At 42.1% G+C, this 23253-nt stretch overlaps 1 protein-coding gene across 1 annotated transcript in view; it reads left to right on the top strand.

The window, feature by feature from the left end:
• PPTC7 (protein phosphatase targeting COQ7) overlaps window positions 1-23253 on the top strand; it is a 49770-nt gene that overhangs the window by 19331 nt on the left and 7186 nt on the right. Inside the window, exons 2-3 of the mRNA XM_032239378.1 lie at window positions 13419-13598; window positions 18805-19003. Of these exons, the coding sequence (XP_032095269.1) occupies window positions 13419-13598; window positions 18805-19003 (379 nt within the window). The remainder of the gene's footprint in view (window positions 1-13418; window positions 13599-18804; window positions 19004-23253) is intronic.

Here is a 23253-nt window from a genome sequence, read left to right as displayed (position 1 = left end):
AATTCTCCTGCCTCAGCCTCCTGAGTCGCTGGGATTACAGGCACGTGTCACCATGCCCAGCTGATTTTTTGTATTTTTAGTAGAGACGGGGTTTCACCATGTTGACCAGGATGGTCTCGATCTCTTGGCCTCGTGATCCACCCGCCTCGGCCTCCCAAAGTGCTGGGATTACAGGCGTGAGCCACCGCGCCCGGCCCTTCTAGCTTTGATTTATTTGAGTTTTTGCCTGTAGGTTTCATTTTTACACTTTTTTTTTTTTTTTTTTTTTTTTTTTTAGACAAGAGTCTCACTCTGTCACCAGGCTGGAGTGCAGTGAAACAATCTTGGCTCACTGCAACCTCTACCTCCTGTGTTCTAGCAATTCTTCTGCCTCAGCTTCCCAAGTAGCTGGGATTGCAGGTGTGCACCAACACACCCAACTAATTTTTGTATTTTTGTAGAGACAGGGTTTCTCCATGTTGTCCAGGATGGTCTAGATCTCCTGACCTTGTGTTTCACCCACCTTGGCCTCCCAAAGTGCTGGGATTACAGGCATGAGCCACTGTGCCTGGCCTTTATTTTTATTTATTTATTTTCATTTTCACACAGTTTTGCTCTTGGAGTGCAATGGCACAATCTTGCCTTACTGCAACCTTTGCCTCCCAGGTTCAAGCGATTCTCCTGCCTCAGCCTTCTGAGTAGCTGGGATTACAGGCATGTGCTACCATGCCCTGCTAATTTTGTATTTTTAGTAGAGATGGGATTTCTCCATGTTGGTCAGGCTGATATCGAACTCTTGACCTCAGGAGATCTGCCCGACTTGGCCTCTCAAAGTGCTGGGATTACAGGCATGAGCCACTGCACCTAGCCATTTTCACATATTTTACAATAGGGTTGAACCTTTCCATCCTTTGAGCTTCGTTACCTTCACTTTTGAATTAACTGTTCTGCTTAGAGATCTTAGAGATCTTGTTCTTGACGTAGTCTTGGTCTCTGGAGAATCAAAATATGCAGGTTTCATTTGATTAATGCAGAATGGAAACTTCTTTTCTTTTATTTCTTTTTTTTTTTTTTTTAATGGAGTCTTGCCCTTTTGCCCAGGCTGGAGTGCAATGGCCTGATCCCTGCTCACTGCAACCCCTGCCTCCCAGGTTCAAGCAATTCTCTTGTCTCAGCCTCCGGAGTAGCTGGGACTACTACATCACACACAGCTAATTTTGTATGTTTAGTAGAGACAGGGTTTCACCATGTTGGCCAGGCTGGTCTCGAACTCCTGATCTCAGGTGATCTGCCCACCTCGGCCTCCCAAAGTGCTAGGATTACAGGTATGAGCCACTGTGCCCAGCCAGAAACTTCTTTCTTCTTTTTTTCTTTCTTTCTTTTTTTTTTTTTTTTCTGAGACAGAGTCTCACTCTGTTGCCCAGGCTGGAGTGCAGTGGTGCCATCATGGCCCACTCCAACCTCTGCTTCCCAGGTTCCAGTTATTCTCCTGCCTCAGCCACCCAACTAGCTGGTATTACAGGTATGCGCTACCACACCCAGCTAATTTTTGTATTTTTAGTAGAGATGAAGTTTCACCATGTTGGCCAGGCTGGTCTCAAACTCCTGACCTCAAGTGATTTGCCCACCTCAGCCTCCGAAAGTGCTGGGATTAGAGGTGTGAGCCACTGTGCCAGGCTGGAAACTTCTTGCAAAGGGAATGTTTCACTTGCTTGTTAAAACAGGAAGTGCAGCATAATCTATAATTTTACCTTCATAGAAGTGAAAGGACTGTTGTTAGTCAAGAAGCAAATGTCATTTTTCTGTATAACTTGACAGAATACATTTGTTGAATTTTTTTTTCAAGTAATCCTGCTTTTCATTCCCTTTGGATTTTTTTAAAATTTATTTTAAAGTGGAGACAGTGTCTTGCTCTTTCATCCAGGCTGTATTGTAGTAGCACAGTGATCGCTCACTGCAGCCTCAACCTCCTGGGCTCAAGCAACCCTTCCTTTGGGATAATTATTTACAGATACAACATTTCACAGTCCTGAATCACAGGGGAGTGTTTTTGTTTTTTGGGGGAGTCGTTTTGAGATGCGTTTTGCTGTTTCATGCAGGCTGGAGTATAGTGACACGTTCACAGCTCCTGGCCTCAAGCGATCCTTCTACCTCAGCCCCCAAGCTGCTGGGACCACAGTGGTGTGTCACTGTGCCTGGCTAATTTTTTGTATTTTCAGTAGAGATGGAGGTTTCACCATGTTGCCCAGTTTGCTCTCAAACTCCTGAACTCAAGTGATCCGCCTGCGTCAACCTCCCACAATCCTGGGATTACAGGCATGAGCTACTGCACCTGGTTGGGAGTGTTCTTAAGTTCCCAAATAGTTGAGTTTTAAGAAATATTGATTAAAAAAAAAAAAAGAAAGAAAGAAGTACTGGTGATATAGGCCATATGTGATGTCTCATACCTGTAATACCAGCACTTTGGGAAGCCAAGGCGGTGGGGAGGCGGTCACTTGAGGTCAGGAGTTTGAGACCAGTCTGGCCAACATAGCGAAACCCCACATCTCTACTACAAGTACAAAAATTAGCCAAGTGTGGTGATGGGTGCCTGTAATCCCAGCTACTCAGGAGGCTGAGTTAGGAGAGTCGCTTGAACCCAGGAGGCGGAGGTTGCAGTGAGCCAGGATTGCACCACTGCACTCCATCCTGGGCCACAGAGTGAGACTCCATCTCAAAAAAGAAAAGAAAAAAAAAAGGAATGTTGATACAAATGTGATCTGTTCCATTTCATAGGAAATTGAGTTTCTACTCTGATCTCTTTTTTTTTTTTTTTTTTTTTTCTAGTTTTAGTGCTTTGTTCTGTGACGTCTTTAGACAAATGAGGTTGGCTCTGAGAACACTATAGTCTTTGAAAAGCCTCAGCATCTGAAAAGAAGATGGCTGTCATACTGCAATAAATATTGCTTAGCCTTCTTTCTTATTAGATGGCTTCTTGCTGCAGAAAGTCTGTAAAAGCGGGTATCCTTATTCCTCAAAGTGCAGAGCGTCTCCTGATACTTTTGTTATTCAACTCTTGTGATCCTGCCAGATTCTTACTCAGTTTCTCCTCTAGAGTTTCAATTCGCTATCAAGTACCCATCCTAGTAGGCAGGAGATGTGTTTCACTGATGGAAAGATAATCCGTGTAGAACCAGTATGCATCTTTGGAATGTGCGGCTTTATGTAAGATGCCTGGAGGTTATCAAAGATGCAAGGAATAAAGCCATTACCTTTGGGTACAACTTAATATTTAAAATTCTGCCAGAGTGTACGTTAAATATATTTTTGGACGAAATGAAATTGTTTTTCTTCATTGATGTTTATATTAAAATTGAAATGTAGTATTCTTTAGGCATCACTTTTCTTGAAGACATTTGCTTTGTAGGTAACTGCATGTCTGAAGATGAGTGCAGTAGGAGGGGTTTAAAATAATTGCAACATCATGCTGATGGCGGAAAATGGAGGATAGTACTGGAGAGGCTCCTGCTGATTTTGACTGATTCAGAAGTTTTTCTTACAGTGAGCCTTTTGCAATTACACAGTTAGGTGACTGTGTAATTGGGAAGATAGGATTTTTAAGATAGACGGCTATCATTTGGTTATAACCATCTTTTTTTTTTTTTTTTGAGACGGGGTCTTGCTCTGTCTGTCGCTTAGGCTGAAGTGCAGGTAGTGTGATCATGGCTTATGGCAGCATTAACCTCCTGGACTGAAGCAGTCCTCCCACCCTCAGCCTCCTGTTTAGCTGGGACCACAGGTGTGTGCCACCATGCCTGGCTGATTTTTAAATTTTTTTGTAGAGACGAGTTTTGCTGTGTTGCCCAGGTTGGTCTAGAACTCCTAGGCTCAAATGATCCTCCTGCCTTAGCCTCCCAAAATGCTGGGATTACAGGTATAAGCTACCATGCCTGGTTGTAACTACCATTTTACATGGTTATACCATTTTGGCAAAGACAAAAATGTGTTAATTAGAAAAATCAAAATTGCTAGGGCCAGGTATGGTGGCTCACACGTGTAATCACAGCCCTTTGGGAGGCTGAAGTGGGTGGATTACCTTAGGTCAGGAGTTTGAAACCAGCCTGACCAACATGGAGAAACCCCGTCTCTACTAAAAATACAAAATTGGCTGGGCATGGTGGCACATGTCTATAATCCCAGCTACTTGGGAGTCTGAGGCAGGAGAATCGCTTGAACTCAGCATGTGGAGGTTGCATTGAGCTGAGAGCATGCCATTGCACTTCAGCCTGGGCAACAGGAGTGAAACTCTGTCTCAAAAGAAAAATGAAAATGAAAAAAGAAAAATGAAAATTGCTTAAGAATTTTCTTCTTGGCTGGGCTCAGTGGCCCATTCCTGTAATTCTAGCATTTGGGAGGTGGAAACGAGGATCACTTGAGCCCAGGAGTTCAAGACCACCCTGAGCAACATGGCGAATTCCCCGTCTCTACAAGAAATAAATGAGTATGGTGGCATGTTTCTGTAGTTCCAGCTATTCGGGAGGCTGAAATGGGAGAATCTCTTGAGCTCAAGAGTTTGAAGCTGCAGTGAGCTATTACTGCACTACTGCATTCTAGTCTGAGTGACTGAGTGAGACCTCATTTCTTTTTTTTTCCTGAGGCGGAGTCTTGCCCTATCGCTCAGGCTGGAGTGCTGTGATGGTGATGTTGGCTCACTGCAATCTCCGCCTCCGGGTTTAAGCAATTCTGCTGCCTCAGCCTCCCAAGAAGCTGGGACTACAGGCACATGCCACTAGGCCTGTCTAATTTTTGTATTTTTAGTAGAGATGGGGTTTCACCATGTTGATCAGGCTGAACTCCTGAGCTCAAGTGATCTACCCACCTTGGCTTCCCAAAGTGCTGGATTATAGGCATGAACACTGCCCTGGGCCCAAGACCCCATTTCTTTAAAAAAAAAAAAAAAAATTTTTTTTTTTCTTATGAAAAGATACACTTAATGATGGCAGACACCCAGAATTACTCTTTTTGCTTCCCTTTTAACCCTTAACTGTAGAGAAAATCAGTCTGTGAGATCAGGCATGGTGATTTTTGCTTGTAATCCCAGCACTTTGGGAGACTGAAGCAGGAGGATCACTTGAGCCCAGGAGTTTGAGACCAGCCTGGGCAACATAATGAGCCTGCATTTCTACAAAAAATTTCTTTTAAAAATTAGTTGTATTAGCTAATTTTCTTTTAAAAATTAGCTACTCTGGAGGCTGAAGTGGGAGGATCTCTTGAACCCAGAAGTTCAAAGTTACATTGAGCTATGTTTGCACTACCGCACTCCTGCCTGGGTGACAGAGCAACATGCTGTTAAAAAAAGAAAAAGAGGCCGGGCGCGGTGGCTCACGCCTATAATCCCAGCACTTTGGGAGGCCAAGGCGGGTGGATCACGAGGTCAAGAGATCGAGACCATCCTGGTCAACAAGGTGAAACCCCGTCTCTACTAAAAATACAAAAATTAGCTGGGCATGGTGGTACACGCCTGTAGTCCCAGCTACTCAGGAGGCTGAGGCAAGAGAATTGCTTGAACCCAGGAGGCGGAGGTTGTGGTGAGCCGAGATCGCACCATTGCACTCCAGCCTGGGTAACAAGAGCGAAACTCCGTCTCAAAAAAAAAAAAAAAAGAAATAATATTAGTCTATGGAAAACCTAATAAAATACTTAGTAAAAACATGAATACTGTAACTATTTTCTAGTTACTCGATTCGATTCTTAAAACTGACATTTCCGTTGAAAGGATTTTTCTGTACCATATGGTCTTTTCTCAACCTTTTGCTCAGCTATTTCTGATACGTAATCATTATCTTAACCCAATAATGGTTTTAATTGGATTGTGGGTCAAAGGAAACACTTAAGCTAGATGTGTGCTCACAGAATGTTATTAATGGAGACATAAGATGATTACAGTGAACCAAAGGAAATAGCTTCTATATTCAGTGCAACCTCTTTATCGTGGCATTCAAGGCCTTTCTAGTTATTAATTCAGCCTACTTTTTAGCTTTACTTCTCTCTACCTCCATGGAGATTATATCATTCTGACAAACTGGATACCCTACCTGAGCGTCTCATTCACCACTAAGGTGTCAGCTATCAGATTTTCCAGCCCCAACTGGCCTTGCCAGCTGACTCATAGTTCCTCACTTTATACACAACACTTCCACAGAAATGCCCTGCTGGCACCTAAAGTTTGACCTATCCAAGACAGAATTAAATGTCTTTTAAAGGCATTTACACACCCTTGCCAACTGTGGAATAATCTAATCAATACTTTCTCATTCACCAGATCCAGAAACAGTAGTTTCCCCTTATTTGAGGTTTCAGTTACCCTGTGACGTGGTTTGGCTGTGTCCCCACCCAAATCTTGAATTGTATTTTCCATAAACCCCTATGCTGCTATCATTGTGATGGTGACTGAATTCTCATAGGTCTGATGGTTTTATAAGGGGCTTTTTCCGTTTTGCTCAGCACTTCTGTCTCCTGCCACCCTGTGAAGAAGGATGTGTTTGCTTCCCCTTCTGCAATGATTGTAAGTTTCCTGAGGCCTCTCCAGCCATGCAGACCTGTGAGTCAGTTAAACTGACTCCTTTATAAATTAGCAGTCTCGGGTATTTCTTCACAGCAGTGTGAGAATGGACTAATACACCGACAGTACCTAACAATAATATAGACAGAGACCATATTCACACAATATTTATTATAGTATATTGTTGTAATTGTTCTATTTTATTATTTATTTTTATTGAGACGGAGTCTTGCTCTGTCACCCAGGCTGGAGTGCAGTGGCGCGATCTCTGCCCACTGCAACCTCTGCCTCCCGGGTTCAGGCGATTCTCCTGCCTCAGCCTCTCGAGTAGCTGGGACTGCAGTCACACACCACCACACCCAGCTAATCTTTGTATTTTTGGTAGAGACAGCATTTCACCATGTTGGCCAGGAGGGTCTCGATCTCCTGACCTTGCAATCCGCCCGCTTCGGCCTCCCAAAGTGGTGGGACTACAGGCGTGAGCCACTATGCCCTGCCAATTGTTGTGTTTTATTGTTGTTAACCTCTTAACTATGTCTAATACGTAAATTAAACTTGGCCAGATCCAGGGTCTCATGCCTATAAGCTCAGCACTTTGGGAGGCCAAGATGTGAGATCACTTGAGCCCAGAAGTTTGAGACCAGCCTGGGCAACATAGTGAGACCCTGTTTCTACAAAAACTTACCAAAAAAAAAAATAGTTGGGTATGTTGATGTGCACCTGTAATCCCAGCTACTAAGGAGGCTGAGGTGGGAGGATTGCTTGAGCCCAGGAGTTCAAGGCTGCAGTGAGCTATGATCAGGCCACCAGTCCAGCCTGGGTTGCAGAGTGAGACCCCATCTCTTTTTTTTTTTTTTTTTTTTTTGAGACGGAATTTCACTCATGTTACCCAGGCTGGAGTGCAATGGCGCGATCTCGGCTCACCGCAACCTCCGCCTCCTGGGTTCAGGCAGTTCTCCTGCCTCAGCCTCCTGAGTAGCTGGGATTACAGGCACACACTACCATGCCCAGCTAATTTTTTGTATTTTTAGTAGAGACGGGGTTTCACCGTGTTGACCAGGATGGTCTCGATCTCTTGACCTCATGATCCACCCGCCTCGGCCTCCCAAAGTGCTGGGATTACAGGCTTGAGCCACCGCGCCTGGCCACGACCCCATCTCTTAAAAGAAAACAAAACTATTACTAAGTCATTTTACAGTTTTTCTGTTGTTGGTTCTAAGTTTTTGGAATCCAGAATGTATTTTACACTTAATAGCAAGCACTTCTCAATCCAAACAAAGCAACATTTTAGACTCAATAGCCACATGTGGCTAGTGGCTCCCATGTTAGACAGCGCACGTCAGTAGCGTAAAGAATTTTAGAGTTCTTGAACTGGGATTCTTGGTTTTCTATAACCTCTGCTACTGCCCTGTGTTTTTTCAGCTTCTCCCTGCTCATCCAAGACCCAGCATCTAGTTGTCTGCCTTTCTTTTCCTCTTGTTATCCTTCCCTGCCCAGGAAATCTGGCTGACCCCCACAGGGCCTATCTGAATGCCACTTTCAGGGTAGGCTGGCACTGTTCTTGAGGCGCTCCATTCTTGTGTCCGTAAGCACTACCCACTGGCTGTTGACCTTCCCACAGCAGCATTTATGGGAGCCATTTGTCTGGTTTCTCTGTGAGAAATCAAGCTCCCCACTAGCAGGGGAGCTTCTCAGAGACTGGCTTGCATTCAGCCCTCTTGTTTCCAAGTGCAGTGTGTACAATGTGGTGGTCCATGTGTGACCTCCATTTGCTCCTAGAGTATTCTTAGGCTTACCCTTTGCTGTTTGATAGCTGCGTTCTTGACATCTTTGGGATCTTAAGCAATTTCTCCTTTAAACAGTCGTTTTATTTACCATTGAAATGTATTCTGAATGAAATTTCCCTTTATATCTGGATCAGTTCTACTGTTTAAAAAGTATTTTGCTTTTTGTAGTCTGAAGCTATTGTTTATGCAATAGAGGACCTATTAATTTTTGTGTAGAAACAACCACCTAATATCAATAAAATTAGGCTTCATATATATGTGTAGTGACTTATTCTAGTTTTAGCCTGGATCTTACCCCAAACACAACTCTTCCCTTTACATAACTTGTTCTTTGTAAGTTATATGTATGTACTGTATTAAGGCTTTTTTCCCTACAGCTTTATTGAAAAGTTTATATGCTTTTTGAGTTTCTGTCTCCCCTAAAAAGATTTGGTCAGTGGTGTTTTGCCCAGCGTCCTATGCCCGTGTTAAAAAGCAAACAGGTGCCTGAAAGGTTTCGCTCTATTCTGGGAGAAATCTGATTAATGTTGAAGGGCTGTGTCAGGTCAGACTCAACCTGCTGACAGATTATTTAGTGAGTGCCAGGATCGACTCTAAACGTTATCTTAGATTTTAATGGTTTTCTTGTGAAGGGCATTTGCAGACGAAACCAATTTGTATTTAAAGTTAATTGTAGTTGTTGAACCAGAGACTACTAGTTAAGAAGAAATTCTTCCCCAGAGCAGGCAGTGGTTTGAAAAGAATGATTCATCAGATCGTGTTGCAAGGCTTATAATTGTGTGCTGTGTTTTAACATAAATTATTGTGTTTTAAATTGTGATGAAATCTTACTCCTAGTAAACTAGGAATTTCTCCAAAGAAGTTCCTATTTAAATGATAGTAAATTCTCTTAATATAATTTTCCCAAATTTCCTCACAACTCCTTGAAAAACGGAGTGAAATATGCCATTCCTTTTAAGATAGATCCCTAGTTAGCCCTGCTGCTTCTCTTTCCCTCACCCTCACCCCGCAATCCACGTGTCCTGCTTCGTGGATCCCAAATGTTTGCACGCCTCTAACCACACTGCCAGCACGGATCACTCAAACTCCTTCCGCTCTTGCTCTCCACACAGCAGGCAAAATGGCCTTTTTTCTTTTTAAACTTGTTATTATCGTTGTTATTATTTAAATGTTGTATTATGGAAATTTTCAAATATATATCAAAGTAGAGAGATGGGTGTACTTCCTATTCAGCGTCAACAACCATCCATTCATGGCCAGTCTTGTTTTATCTGTACATCTATCACTCCCCCTTTAACCCCTTAATTATTTTGAAACCAATCCCAGACTTTTTATCACTTTAATTAACTAATTTGGAATTGCCCTGTAGTGAAATTTGGCTTATTGGTTGGTCACATGGGTGCGGAAAGTTGCTGCCCCAGTGGTGACAAACTATTTGTCACCTTCTTTGTGTCTTCCAATTGTTTCTTCTCACTTTTTCAGTATGTGTTCCCTTTCTGTTTGATAACTGTCATCCCCAGAGAAATAGAGTTTCATGTGTCCAATTGATGTTAAGTCAGTTTTTCAGGGATGTATATATAGGCATATTATATATATATATATGTATCATATGTATATATACATATATATACATATTCAGAGAGTATATGTATATGTACTCTCCTACATTTGTACCAAATACATTGTTTTTGTTATTTTTTTTTCATAGATTATTTTCACGTTTAAGGTGAACACAAATCCATGTTCTAGAAATGTTTTGTATACATCATCAGAAGACTGGATTTTTTTAACACGCAGAAAAATCAAAGCCTACCAGTAAATGCTTCCCTCCAGAGCACAGGAGCTTGCAGACCACTTCTGTTAGCAACACAGGAATTCACATTGTCTAGGCACAGCTCAAGTGAGGTTTGTTCCCAGGTTCAATTGCTCCTACCGCCATGGGCCCCCCTCAAAAATGACAGCAGCAAACCAACAGGCTTCACAGTAGTTATGTTTTGTTTTGAGGCGGAGTTTCACTCTTGTTGCCCAGGCTGAAGTGCAATGGCGTGATCTCAGCTCATGGCAGCCTCCTCCTTCCAGGTTCGAGTGATTCTCCTGCCTTAGCCTCCAGAGTAGCTGGGACTACAGGTGTACACCACCATACCCAGCTAATTTTTTTATTTATAGTGGAGACGGGGTTTCACCATGTTAGCCAGGCTGGTCTTGAACTTCTCACCTCAGCCTCCCAAATTGCTGGGATTACTGGCTTGAGCTACCATGCATGGCCTGTACCAAATGCATTCTTTTTTTTTTTTTTTTTTTTTTTTTTGTTGGTGGGGACGGAGTTTCGCTCTTGTTACCCAGGCTGGAGTGCAATGGCGCGATCTCGGCTCACCGCAACCTCCGCCTCCTGGGTTCAGGCAATTCTCCTGCCTCAGCCTCCTGAGTAGCTGGGATTACAGGCATGCGCCACCATGCCCAGCTAATTTTTTGTATTTTTAGTAGAGACGGGGTTTCGCCGTGCTGACCAGGATGGTCTCGATCTCTTGACCTCGTGATCCACCCGCCTCGGCCTCCCAAAGTGCTGGGATTACAGGCTTGAGCCACCGCGCCCGGCCCAAATGCATTCTTAAAAGAAAGTTGAATGTACAAAAAAATGTGTGTATGAGAAGGATGTTTCATGCTCAGAAAGTTTAAAAAATTATAAAATTCCCGTTTTTAAAAATCATATGATACATCCTCATGATAAAAATAAAATTAAGGCCAGTGCGGTGGCTCATACCTGTAATCCCAGCACTTTGAGAGGCTGAGGCAAGTGGATCACAAGGTCAGGAGTTCAAGACCAGCTTGGCCAGGATGGTGAAACCCCATCTCTACTAAAAATATAAAAATTAGCCGGGCATGGTGGCAGGCGCCTATAATCTCAGCTACTCGCAAGGCTGAGGCACAGAATTGCTTGAACCTGGGAGGTGGAGGTTGCAGTGAGCTGAGATTGCGCCACTGCACTCCAGCCTGGGTGACAGAGCGAGACTCCATATCAAAATAAATAAATAAATAAAATTAAAACAAATACAGAATGGTATGAAGTAAAAGGCAAAAATTCCCATTTTGTTCATGGATCGTTTTTAGTTACTTATTTCTGAAGCATCCATTGTTAATATTTCTTACAGATAGGCTGTTTAAAGCCTTAATAATGTACATTTTTGACATTTTCTCTCAGTGTCTTTGAATTTAGTAGATAGAAATTGGTTTTAGTGTTAGAAAGAGTAGCTTGGTGTTTTGCAAGAGTTTGAGTAAAAGATTGTATGATGGCTTTGATATTTTAATTGACTGTCTTAAATACTAGTTTCCTCCTGATAAAGGAGCCTTAAGCAGACTGAACTCATCAGCAACCCTTTGGGCCTATGAAAATCTATATACCAGAACTATCCAATAGAAATATAATGTGAGTCACATATGTAATTTTAAATTTCCTAGTATTCATATTAACTAAAAATAAAAAGAGGCCAGGCATGGTGGCTCATGCCTGTAATCCCAGCAATTTGGGAGGCTGAGGCAGGAGTATCACTTGAGCCCAGGAGTTCAAAACCAGCCTGGGCAATACAGTGAGATCCTGTCTCTGTATTGCCAGACAGTCAAAAACTAGCTGGGTGTGGTAGCATGACCCTGTAGTCCTTGCTACTCAGGAAGCTGAGGTAGGAGGATTACTTGAGCCTGGGAGTTCAAGACTACAATAAGCTGTGATCGTACCACTACGCTCCAGCCTGGGCAAAAGGCTAAAAATAATAACAATTGATTTTTTTTTAAGACAGGTGAAATTTGGCCAGATGCAGTGGTTCGTGCCTGTAATCCCAGCACTTTGGGAGGCCAAGGTAGGCAGATCACTTGAAGTCGGGAGTTTGAGACCAGCCTGACCAATATGGCAAAACCCTGTCTGTACTAAAAATACAAAAATTAGTCAGGCCTGCGGTCAAGCATCTGTAGTCCTAGCTACTTAGGAGGCTGAAGCCGGAGAATCGGTTGAACTCGGGAGGTGGAGGTTGCAGTGAGCTGAGATCACGCCACTGCTCTCCAGCCTAGGTGATAGAGCGAGACTCTGTCTCAAAAAAAAAAAGTAAATAAATAAAAGGAAAATCAGTCTCGATAATGCATTTTCTTTGGTGCATTATATCCAAAATATTCTTTCTTTATATTTTCCTTTTTTTTTTTTTTTTTGAGACTGGGTTTTGCTCTGTCACCCATGCTGGAGTGCAGTAGTGCAATCATGGCTCACTGTAGCCTCAACCACCTGGGCTCAAGCAGTCCTCCCACCTCAGCCTCCTGAGTAGCTGGGACTACAGGTGCACACCACTATGCCCAGCTAATTTTTTTTTATTTTTAGTAGAGTCAGGGTCTCACTGTGTTGTCCAAGCAGGTCTTGAATTCCTGAGCTCAAGTGATCCTCCCACCTCAGCCTCCCAGAGTGCTGGGATTATTGGCATGAACCACAATGCCCCTAACCAATATGATTTCATTATGTAAATAATGAATACAAAAATTAGAGATTCTACTTGGGCTAGCCCCATTTTAGGTGCACAGTAGCCTCATGTGGAGTGGCTGTTGTTGTGTTGGACAGTGCTGCCCTGTACAGGGTAGAAGGAGAGGGGATGGGATATGTTCTCAATTTTGTTCTTTATTTCCCAGTGATTGACCAATGTTTGGAGTTAAAAGGTTGGCACTTTTGATGTTCTTTGTGATCTCCAGCTCTGACTCAATTGTATCGTCACTAGCATCAGCATTTTCTTTAAAATCAGTTTTCATTCTTATAAAAGACAGCAAAGTATTAACGACACAAATATATCTATACACAGATGCTAATCCTGCTGAAATTGAACTCTTGGCTGGTAGGCAATGCCACCCTGTGGTAGCTCAAAAGTTTATTCATCAATATATGAAAGACCAAATTCTAAGTAGAGATTGTGGCTTAGGAGTGATAGTATAGAATATATTAAACGCAAGTGCTTTTTATTCTGAATTTTGGTGTAAACAGATTTAGTGGCATGTAGTGAAATTAGCTGTTAAGAGAAAACAGAGGTAAGAATTCCTGCGAAGTTGATAAGATTCTTCTTTGAATGTAATTTTTTTTTCTTCAGGGGTTGCAGATGGCGTAGGAGGCTGGAGAGACTATGGAGTTGATCCGTCTCAGTTCTCAGGGACTTTAATGCGGACGTGTGAACGTTTAGTAAAAGAAGGACGATTCGTACCTAGTAATCCCATTGGAATTCTCACCACAAGCTACTGTGAGTTGCTGCAAAATAAAGTACCTTTGCTCGGTAAGTGAATATCCTATGGGTTATCCTCTAAAGAAGCCCTCTAGATAGTTAAAAACAAAACCAAGAAAATCATTTATCAGCCCAGCTTTTTTCTGAGGCTCTTCCTACTAAGCAGAGTGTGATAGAGAAACTAGGCTAACCAGAATACTTAGTACTGCTTGGAGGGAATGTGGATAGGTACAGCCACTTTGGAAAACAATTTGGTATTAAATACGATCACATAGTATGCCCCAGCAATTGCTCTTCCAGGTGTTTACCCTAGACTAGAGAACTCTTGCACAATACAGGAACCAAGAGATAGGTATGAGAGTGTTCTCAAAATGTTGCCAATCATAGCAGAAAACTGGGGACAACCTAAAAAGTCTGTCTGTTGTAGAAAAATGCATTGTGAAAAGAAGTGACTTAAAGCTGCATGCCGTACTTAGAAACGTGTTGTGAATGGAAGAGAGAAAATTGCAGAATTCCACCTAACAGTCTGATTCCATATATTTCAAGTTTAGAAATATAAAAAGTTAAAACTGTATGAGGGATTTATAATATGGTAAAAGAAGAAAGAAGAACAAAAGGAAGGGAAGGAAGGATCTAGCCTGCAAAATTCAGTTGATTACCTGTGATGAGTTCAAGTTGTGTTTGGTCACCCCACACTGCTAACAGGTGATTAGCCTGGTGAAATAACTTGGCACAGATTAGTTCCCCAATAACCCTGTATTCAAAAACTTAAAACCAAATATCTAGGGTTTGTTTATCTGATAGGCTAATGGAGCATCCTTTGGCCACGCCTCTCCATTTGTTTGTTAAACGGTTTCCTAGGAACTTTTACCCAGCCTTCTCAGCAGATTCTCAGAAAGGGTATTATTAAGTTTCTGCTAATTGCCAGCATCTTCCTGGTTACTAGAAGACCTTCCTCCCAGTCACCATGCACATTTAAAATCAGCCCCTGTTCAGTGTTAATGGAGATCACCACAGTTGTAGAATTGCCTTCAGTTTAAGTCCTTTGTAAGAGTTCTTTTTATCACTCTGCAGTCTTCTGTCTTTGTGCTGTGATTAACTAACTTGTTTTCCTTCTAACTGCGGAGGGATCTTGTCTTACAGTTTCAGTATATACTGCTTTGTCTTAATCCCCTGTTTGGACATGCAGTTTGAAGCTTGCCTGACACAGCGAAACAGTCTGGATTCTATTTCTAGCACCTCTCTGTCAACTTGCTCTGTGTCTTTGGGCAAACCACTTAACCTGTGATCTTACTTCACGCTTAAATGGAGAGAGAGCCTCTAGACACACATTCCAGGGACCCGCCTCCTGCATGTTCTCAAGAGTGGCTGTGTTGACCCCCTGACCCCCCATCATTTACTTTGACTTCAGATAACCGGTTAGAAAACATTATCCTGATTTTACACTTTAAAAGCTTTGGCTTTTGCTGTTTTTTTTTCCTATTCCTACTTTCCCTTTCTGTCTGTTCACCTTCATGTAACTGGGAGATATTAATAAAGTAAATTTAAATGTAATATTAGAGAAAATAATATTTTCTTACATTGAATATTGTGATTCCTATTTTCTACTAAAAGGCACCCTGAAGTAATCCTTCACCATGTTTGACACACACCTCTTTTTCACAAAACGTACACATCCCTAGGCTGTTTGTAATAAAACTCAAGCATATTTTGGCAAAGACAGGCTGCTGAGTTTTACTGAACTTCAGCTAGATATATTTATAAATTGTGACAACTTTACAAGATTAGATAATTTTTTTTTAATTCAGCAACTGCTGAAAAGCCTACAAAGCAATTCCAAAGTAAAAGGAAGCTAGTAGCTGTAACCACTTATTTCTTTGATTTTCTAGCTGCATTTGGGTCTAAGGGCATTACAGGCTAGTTGTTGACATGTATTATTTCCTCAGAAACCTTAAATGGATTGATAAGATCCTATGCAGCCAGCATATCTTAACTTGGGTTTGTCCTAATAAGGTTATCCCTTTTTTGCCACACAAAAGGCTTAGTAGTAGTTTACAAAATAAGGGGCAGGGTGATAAAAAAAATTTCCATTTGAGCATGAGGGACTCTCCTGGGTTCCTGTCTGTATGGGTCATTTGTCTGAACATCCAACACTGATTCTCAGCACCACTTTTCTTACTCATCTTTGCCTGCTTGTTCCTCTCCAAACACATGAGAATGATGAGCTCTTCTCCCAATATTAGGCTGCCGGGGCCTGAGCCACATGCACACATCAGGAATTTGAGGAGGCAAAGGAGGAGGGTATATTCCAAGTCCATATGGTTCTGTAAGCCTGGGATCATACTCGTTGGTGTTGCTTTGGATAGTGAAGCTCAGCCACTAATCAGGACCATTTTAATTCCAACTCAGCAAGTTACTGCTACAGAGTAGCAAAGGATAGCCTGGCTTCATCAGTGAGTAATAATGAGTCATGAGTCCTTGCAGCAGAATTTTCAAGCCTGTGCTACTCAGGTTGTTTTTCTTTCTCAGAATATAATCCCATGAGTTTTCAGAAGATGTTTTGGGTGGTGATCTATTGATGATAAATGGTTAGAGTTGATGTGCATTGAGTTAGGAAGAAAAAGGTAATGGGCAGTCTTTACTGTAAGCTGTGGAGCGGGTTATCTGACAGCACTACCAGTGAATTACAGTTACTTTGCTTTTCATTGACACTTAGTGGCAAGCATAGCATGAGGTTAGTACTAATGCATATACTGTAGATAACAAGGAAATGGAATTTCTGAATATTAGCATGAGAAAGATATGTATATTTAAGTGTTTTTAAATTACTTTGTTGGGACAAACATTAATTAGCCATAATCCCACTAAAAAAACTATTAATGTTTGAATGATTATGCTTTCAGATTTTTTTCTGTGTATGTTTGTGCATAGAATAATGGTAGCTTGAATTGAGTCTACTGTGTGCTCACAGCAGCCCCATGAGGTAAATACATACGTACTTAAATTTTATTCCCCTACAACTTTTTCTTTTCTTTTTTTTGAGACAGGGTCTCACACTGTTGCCTAGGCTGCAGTGCAGTGGCACAATCTCAGCTCACTGAAACCTCCACCTCCCGGTTTCAAATGATTCTTGTACCTCAGCCTCCCAAGTAGCTGGGATCACAGGCTTGTACCACCACGCCTAGCTAATTTTTTGTATTTTTAGTAGAGAGGGGGGAATTTCACCATGTTGGCCAGGCTTAGTCTCAAACTCCTGGCTTCCAGTGATCCACCCACCTCGGCCTCCCAAAGTGCTGGGATTACAGGCGTGAGCAACCACGCCCGGCCATGTTTTGCTTTTAATCATCATGTTAACAATTTAGACTTTGCCTATTGTTGCTTTTTTAAGAACATTTACTTCTAGTAAATTTCTTTAGTGTACAGTTCTTTAAGTTTTGACATCATCTTTTTTGTTGTTGTTAAGGAAACTTTCATACAAGTTTGTAATCTACTTATTTTACTTAGTTATCACCTTTCCTTTCAAATATATTTCTTTAACATAATTTTTTTTTTTTTTTTTTTTTTTTTGAGACGGAGTTTTGCTCTTGTTACCCAGGCTGGAGTGCAATGGCGCGATCTCGGCTCACCGCAACCTCCGCCTCCTGGGTTCAGGCAATTCTCCTGCCTCAGCCTCCTGAGTAGCTGGGATTACAGGCACGCGCCACCATACCCAGCTAATGTTTTGTATTTTTAGTAGAGACGGGGTTTCACCATGTTGACCAGGATGGTCTCGATCTCTTGACCTCGAGATCCACCCGCCTCAGCCTCCCAAAGTGCTGGGATTATAGGCGTGAGCCACCACGCCCAGCCTTCTTTAACATAATTTTAACGGCTATCAAATAGCTAACACTATCTGTTATGGGTTTGACATGGCTTAACTACTTTTAATCATTAGAAACAATTCTATGAGGTACTTACTGTTATCCCTGTTTTTGTAGATGAGGAAACTGGGGCACAGAGAGGTTAAGTAGTTCACCCTAAGTCACAGAGGAGGGAAGTGGCAGAGCTAGGATTCAGACATGGGCAGGCTGACTCCGGAGCCTGTACTCCTGCGTCTTACGTGATGGTGTGTCTTTGCACTGTATGGATGTACTGTAATTTATTTAGCCAGTCCCTTATTTTAGATGTTTAGATTGTTTCTAGTTCTTCATCTTAAGCAATATTTTTGTATTTAAGTCTTGTTTGCCCCTCTAATTATTTTCTTATCATAAATTCTCACAGATGGAATTGCTAGATCGAAGGACATACACTTTTCAGGGCTATCTTGTCCTCCAGAAAAGTTGTTTACTTTTACTTTTCACTGCTGCAGAATGAATTTTCTGTGCAGTGGGTATGTTCCCTACACTTTGCCAACACCATGCATTATCTTCTTTTGACCCTTGTTAAACTAATAGGCGAAAAGGGTTACTAGTGAGGTGGTCATTTTTTCACACTTATTTCTTTGTAAACTGCCTATTTTCCTATGTTGCTATTTTTCTGATAGAGGTAGGTATAGGCTTAACTTAGGACTCGAGAGTTGTCTCTGCTAAGTTGTGCTGTTAGCCTTTCAGTCTAGGGGCGATTCTGTGGCCCATGCACAGCAAAGCAATGCAGAGCTCTTTGCTCAGAGTCTCTGTCAAATGAACAGGTTGATTCCACAAGCTGCCTGCAAAAATTTGGTCTTGTTACCTCATAGTGAGTGGGTCATTAGTCTCCAATAAAAGTTCTTCATGACCTCAGCAGATGGAAATCTAGTTTAAAATTATGATTATGTGCCCTGTCTTAAATGTTAGTGAATTTTGTGGAGAAGGCTTCCTACCAGTGACTAATAAGAAATGTTGGGAAAATGTAACATTTTCATTCTGGCATTTAAGTATTAAAATTTAATGTCTCAACAACATGCTTTTGAGCATTTGGCATAGATGACAGTGCTGTTGAAATGAAATAGTGTGATTAAATACCAGTCATTATTGCTTTCTATCTCTGCAAATGGAAGAATTCAGATCATCAGTGACCCAGTTACTGTGTATAATACAAATCCTTTTTCTTTCCCCACCATGTTAACTCTGATCAGGTTATTATTGACATTCGTGGAGGATGTGGAGCATAAGAAAGAAAGGTCCTGTTTAGGCCAGAGATTCAAATTATGGTGTGTTGCTCTTTGGGGTTATGTGGTTAAAATGTGTGTGCAAAGGCAGCCTAGGAAGAAAAAATAAATGGAGATGATTTTTGTTTCTAGGTAGCAGCACTGCCTGCATTGTGGTGCTGGACAGAACCAGCCACCGCTTACATACAGCGAACCTGGGCGATTCAGGCTTCCTGGTTGTCAGGGGTGGTGAAGTTGTGCACCGATCAGATGAGCAGCAGCATTACTTCAACACTCCATTCCAGCTCTCAATCGCTCCCCCCGAAGCTGAGGGGGTCGTCTTGAGCGACAGGTAATCTCTCCTCTCGTCATTAAGCGTGAGCAGGACGTGGCTCATTCATAGTCCCCTCCTGTCCCCCTTGAATGCAGTGGGGTAGACATGTCCATGAAAAGAAGACACTGAGAATGTTCTCATCAAGAGGACCTTTTGGTTTGACTTTGAAAGATATTTTGCTGGAACCAGATAATTTAGCCAAGTGGAATTCTGATAAACACCCAGTAAATTTGACAAGACTGTCAAAATACTATTTCAGGCTTACAGAATATCAATTTTTCATATCAACACCACATGATACATATAGTACATTTATTGTGCTGGAGAAATGAGTCATTGTTCAGGCATGCCATTGCTTGTACAAGATTTTGCATACATTGTTAGGGAAGAACACAAACAGACATCTGCATCATTTATCAGAATACCTTCCTGATTCTCTAGACCTCTTATACATGCATCAAATAGAACTTTTAGGAAACAGAATCAAAATGGTCTTGAGTGGCTGGGTGCAGTGGCTCATCCTTGTAATTCCAGCATTTTGGGAGGCTGAGGTGGGCAGATCACTTGAGGCCAGGAGTTCAAGACCATCCTGGCCAACATGGTGAAACCCCATCTCTACTAAAAATGCAAAAATTAGCTGGACGTGGTGGCAGGTGCCTGTAGTCCCAGCTACTCGGGAGGCTGAGGCAGGAGAATTGCCTGAACCTTGGAGGTGGAGGTTGCAGTGAGCTGAGATCACACCACTGCACTCCAGCCTGGGCGACAGAGTGAGACTCTGTCTCAAAAAAAACAAAAACCAAAATGGTTTTGAGCTGGCACAGTGATGCAGGCCTGTAGTCCCAGCTACTCAAGAGGCTGAGGCTTGAGAATTGATTGAGTCCAACCTGGGCAACATAGCGAGACCCTGTCTCTTTAAAAAAAAAAAAAAAAAAGGTGGTCTTGGATGTTCTTTGATAATGTTATTGAGGTGTTCTCTATTTCTTCCTCACATCTTTACTCAGTTCATTTTTAAATCGTCAAGAATCTTCCAAGACGGTCCTTATTTTATTTTATTTTTATTTTATTTTTTGAGACGGAGTCTTGCTCTTGTTGCCCAGGCTAGAGTACAATGGCACGATCTTGGCTCACTGCAGCCTCCGCCTCCTGGGTCAAGTGATTCTCCTGTCTCAGCCTCCTGAGTAGCTGAGATTATAGATGCCCACCACCATGCCTGGCTAATTTTTATATTTTTAGTAGAGATGAGGTTTTGCCATGTGGGCCAGGCTTGTCTTGAACTCCTGACCTTGTGATCCCCCTGCCTCGGCCTCCTAAAGTGCTGGGATTACAGGTGTGAGCCACCGCACCCAGCCAAAATGGTGCTTTTTTGAGTTGACTTTTACAGTTTATCTTTTCTTAGGTGAGTGTCAGAGTAAGGCAAAGACAGCCTCAGATTTCAGTGTCTTTAACAGTCTTACAGCTTTATAGGACCTGGCACAAACATCATTGGCAGTTCATAAATGTTGATTAATGGACAATGAACCTTTTGTAAAAATAGAAGCATTCTAGCAAGTACTTGTCTCTACTTGATAACTCTCATTAAACCAGCTCTCAGGTCCAAACTAAGATAAAATGAATTATTATTACCATCTGTTAAACTGGAATGAGCATGTTATATAATTAAATATTCAGTATTCCCCATCTAAAAAGTAACTTTAACGGTAAAAGTAACTGTTAACCAGTAAATATTCTCCCAATTATGGTCACCAAACTAAATCTGAAAGTAAAAAGTAAAAGTAGGTGGGTGACCATAATTGGAAGAGTATTTGATTCTAGGCCCTTCTTAAGTTGGCTGTAATATACATTATTAGCCACACTGGAGTGGGGAGAACGTTGAACGCCAAGGCCTCCATAGAGACCAAGCTCAGATCACAGTTTTTGAAGACAGGTGCTACAATTTTTTCTTCATTTGATTCTTCTTGTTGGGCTTCCAAGGGCCGGAGCAGTCCTGCTGTATCTCACACGCTGTCTTTGGGACAGACAGGTCGGGGCAGCACTCTGCTGGCATGCCAGTAAGGTGGAGGTGGCCTCCCCTGCAGCCCAGAGACAGCTCGCTAGCATGTGATTTCAGCTCATGTTTCAATGCAGTCAAAAGTTTCCAGCAGCACAGTATGTTCAATCAAAATGGGCAAAACTGCAGCTGGCGGAACACCAAGCTCATGGGTGGGAGTGTTAGGAGAGGACAAGCTGTCCAATGGGAGCAAGACTCTCACAGACAGAATAGCAAAGGACACTCCTGGGGAAAGAAAAACCTCAGCATAATACAGAGCTTCGATGCCGGCCTGGTCATTAATCTACACTTGTAGAATCTGATTAGCTTTCAAAGGCCAACTGAATGAGAGCATCTTGCATTGTCTTCTCTTTATTCCACAGAAAGAATTGACCTGATTTCCCTCAGTTTTACAGTCTTTTTTTTTTTCCATGCTGCATGTGTCTCCTTAGTTACTGGTCCCTCTTATCTACAGAATATTATTTTAACTTCAGCTTACAGGTTTTCCTTTAGTAGACGTTTTTACAAAATGTTGATTATCTAAATATGTAAGTGAAAGTCGGTTTCCTGCAGCAGCACATGGCAGAACTTTACATGTGCCACCTTTTTTCCTCAGTCAAGTGAAGATGAACCAGAAATTTTCTGATTGCACTTAGTGTGAATCCCATAGGCATGTATGCTTTTGTTAGTTTTTACGCTTTTTCTTTACAAATCTTGTCACCTGTTGCTTACACAAGTGTTGGGGTTTTTCCATCAAGCTCAGGGTGCTTTTGAGTCTGGTGCCTCCCTTCCAGGTCAGTATCTGATTTGTTTTCCTGGCTCTTGTTCCTTAATTACAGGTTAAGGCAGATTATTAGATCTCACCTTTCCCTCCCCATGGAGGCCTGAAGCAGTGAAACTGGCCTTAAGAAGTTGCCAAGGATCAGCCTCAGGAGGCCATGATCTCAGAATATACGATCTTTTCTCTCCACCCATTTTTATGTCTGTTTTCATCAGGCATTGTCAGAAAAAAAGATCTCCCATCTGGTTTTGTTTTGTTTTTTTTTTTTAAGAGTTGTACACAAAAAAGTTTAGTGAGACATCTGCCTCCTGTCCTGCCCTCACCACATACTCTCTCCTCAAAGGTAGCTGCTATGAGCAGTTTCTTTTTGTTTTGGAGACAGAGTCTCACTCTGTCATCCAGGCTACAGTGCCATAGTGCAATCTTAGCTCACTGCAGCCTCCGCCTCCCAGGCTCAAATGATTCTCCTGCCTCAGCCTCCCAAGTAGCTGGAACTACAGGTGTGCACCACCACGATCTAAGTTTTTGTATTTTTTAGTAGAGACAGGGTTTCACCATGTTGGCCAAGCTGGTCTTGAACTCTGGACCTCAAGTGCTTCACCTGCCTTGGCCTCCCAAAGTGCTCCCATAGCCACCACACATGGCCTGCTATGAGCAGCTTCTTTGATTCTCTCCAGATTTATTCTCTGCATATAGAAGCATTCATCTCTGTGTGTCTTTCTGCCTTTTTAAAAAATGGAAATGGTTGTACATACTACACACCTAACACACCATCTGCACTTTGCTTTCTTCAACAGTGTATTGAAAAGTTTTTTTCCCCCAATTTGGAGAGTCATCTGTTTTGCTGCTTTACTCATTTAGTTACACAACAGATATTCTTTCTTTCTTTCTTTGTTCCTTCCTTCTTTTCTTTTTTCTTTTCTTTTCTTTCTTTCTGAGATGATGTCTCACTCTTTTGTCCAGGCTGGAGTGCAGTGGCACCATCTCAGCTCACTGCAACCTCCACATTTAGGGTTGAAGCAAGCAATTCTCCTGCATTGGCCTCCTGAGTAGCTGGGATTACAGATGCACACCACCATGCTTGGCTAATTTTTGTATTTTTAGCAGAGATGGTATTTCACCATGATGGCCAGGCTGGTCTTGAACTCCTGACCTCAAGTAATCCGCCTGCCTCTGCTTCCCAAAGTGCTGGGATTACAGGTGTCAGCCACTGTGCCCGGTTAAGATATCAAGATATTTTTTGAGGACCTGATATGCCAGGCACACTAATAAATACCCATGCGTGATGAGCATTTTGGGACCTCTAGGAGACACACAGTCCTTACTATGCCAAAACACGGTTAATATTTCAAGTGAATGAATTCTTATAGGATTGGCATGTCATTCTCCATGGGTACTCATCATCGCACCCTCACTATGGCATGGCACCCTGAGAGCCAGATTCAAACATGCAAGGAAACT

The sequence above is a fragment of the Sapajus apella genome, unplaced genomic scaffold, assembly GCF_009761245.1.
Source record: "Sapajus apella isolate SASKATOON/1434 unplaced genomic scaffold, GSC_monkey_1.0 scaffold2, whole genome shotgun sequence".
In the NCBI taxonomy this organism is placed as follows: Eukaryota; Metazoa; Chordata; class Mammalia; order Primates; family Cebidae; genus Sapajus; species Sapajus apella.
Note: the sequence above shows the minus strand (reverse complement) of the source record. Positions and strands in the feature narration are given on the sequence as shown.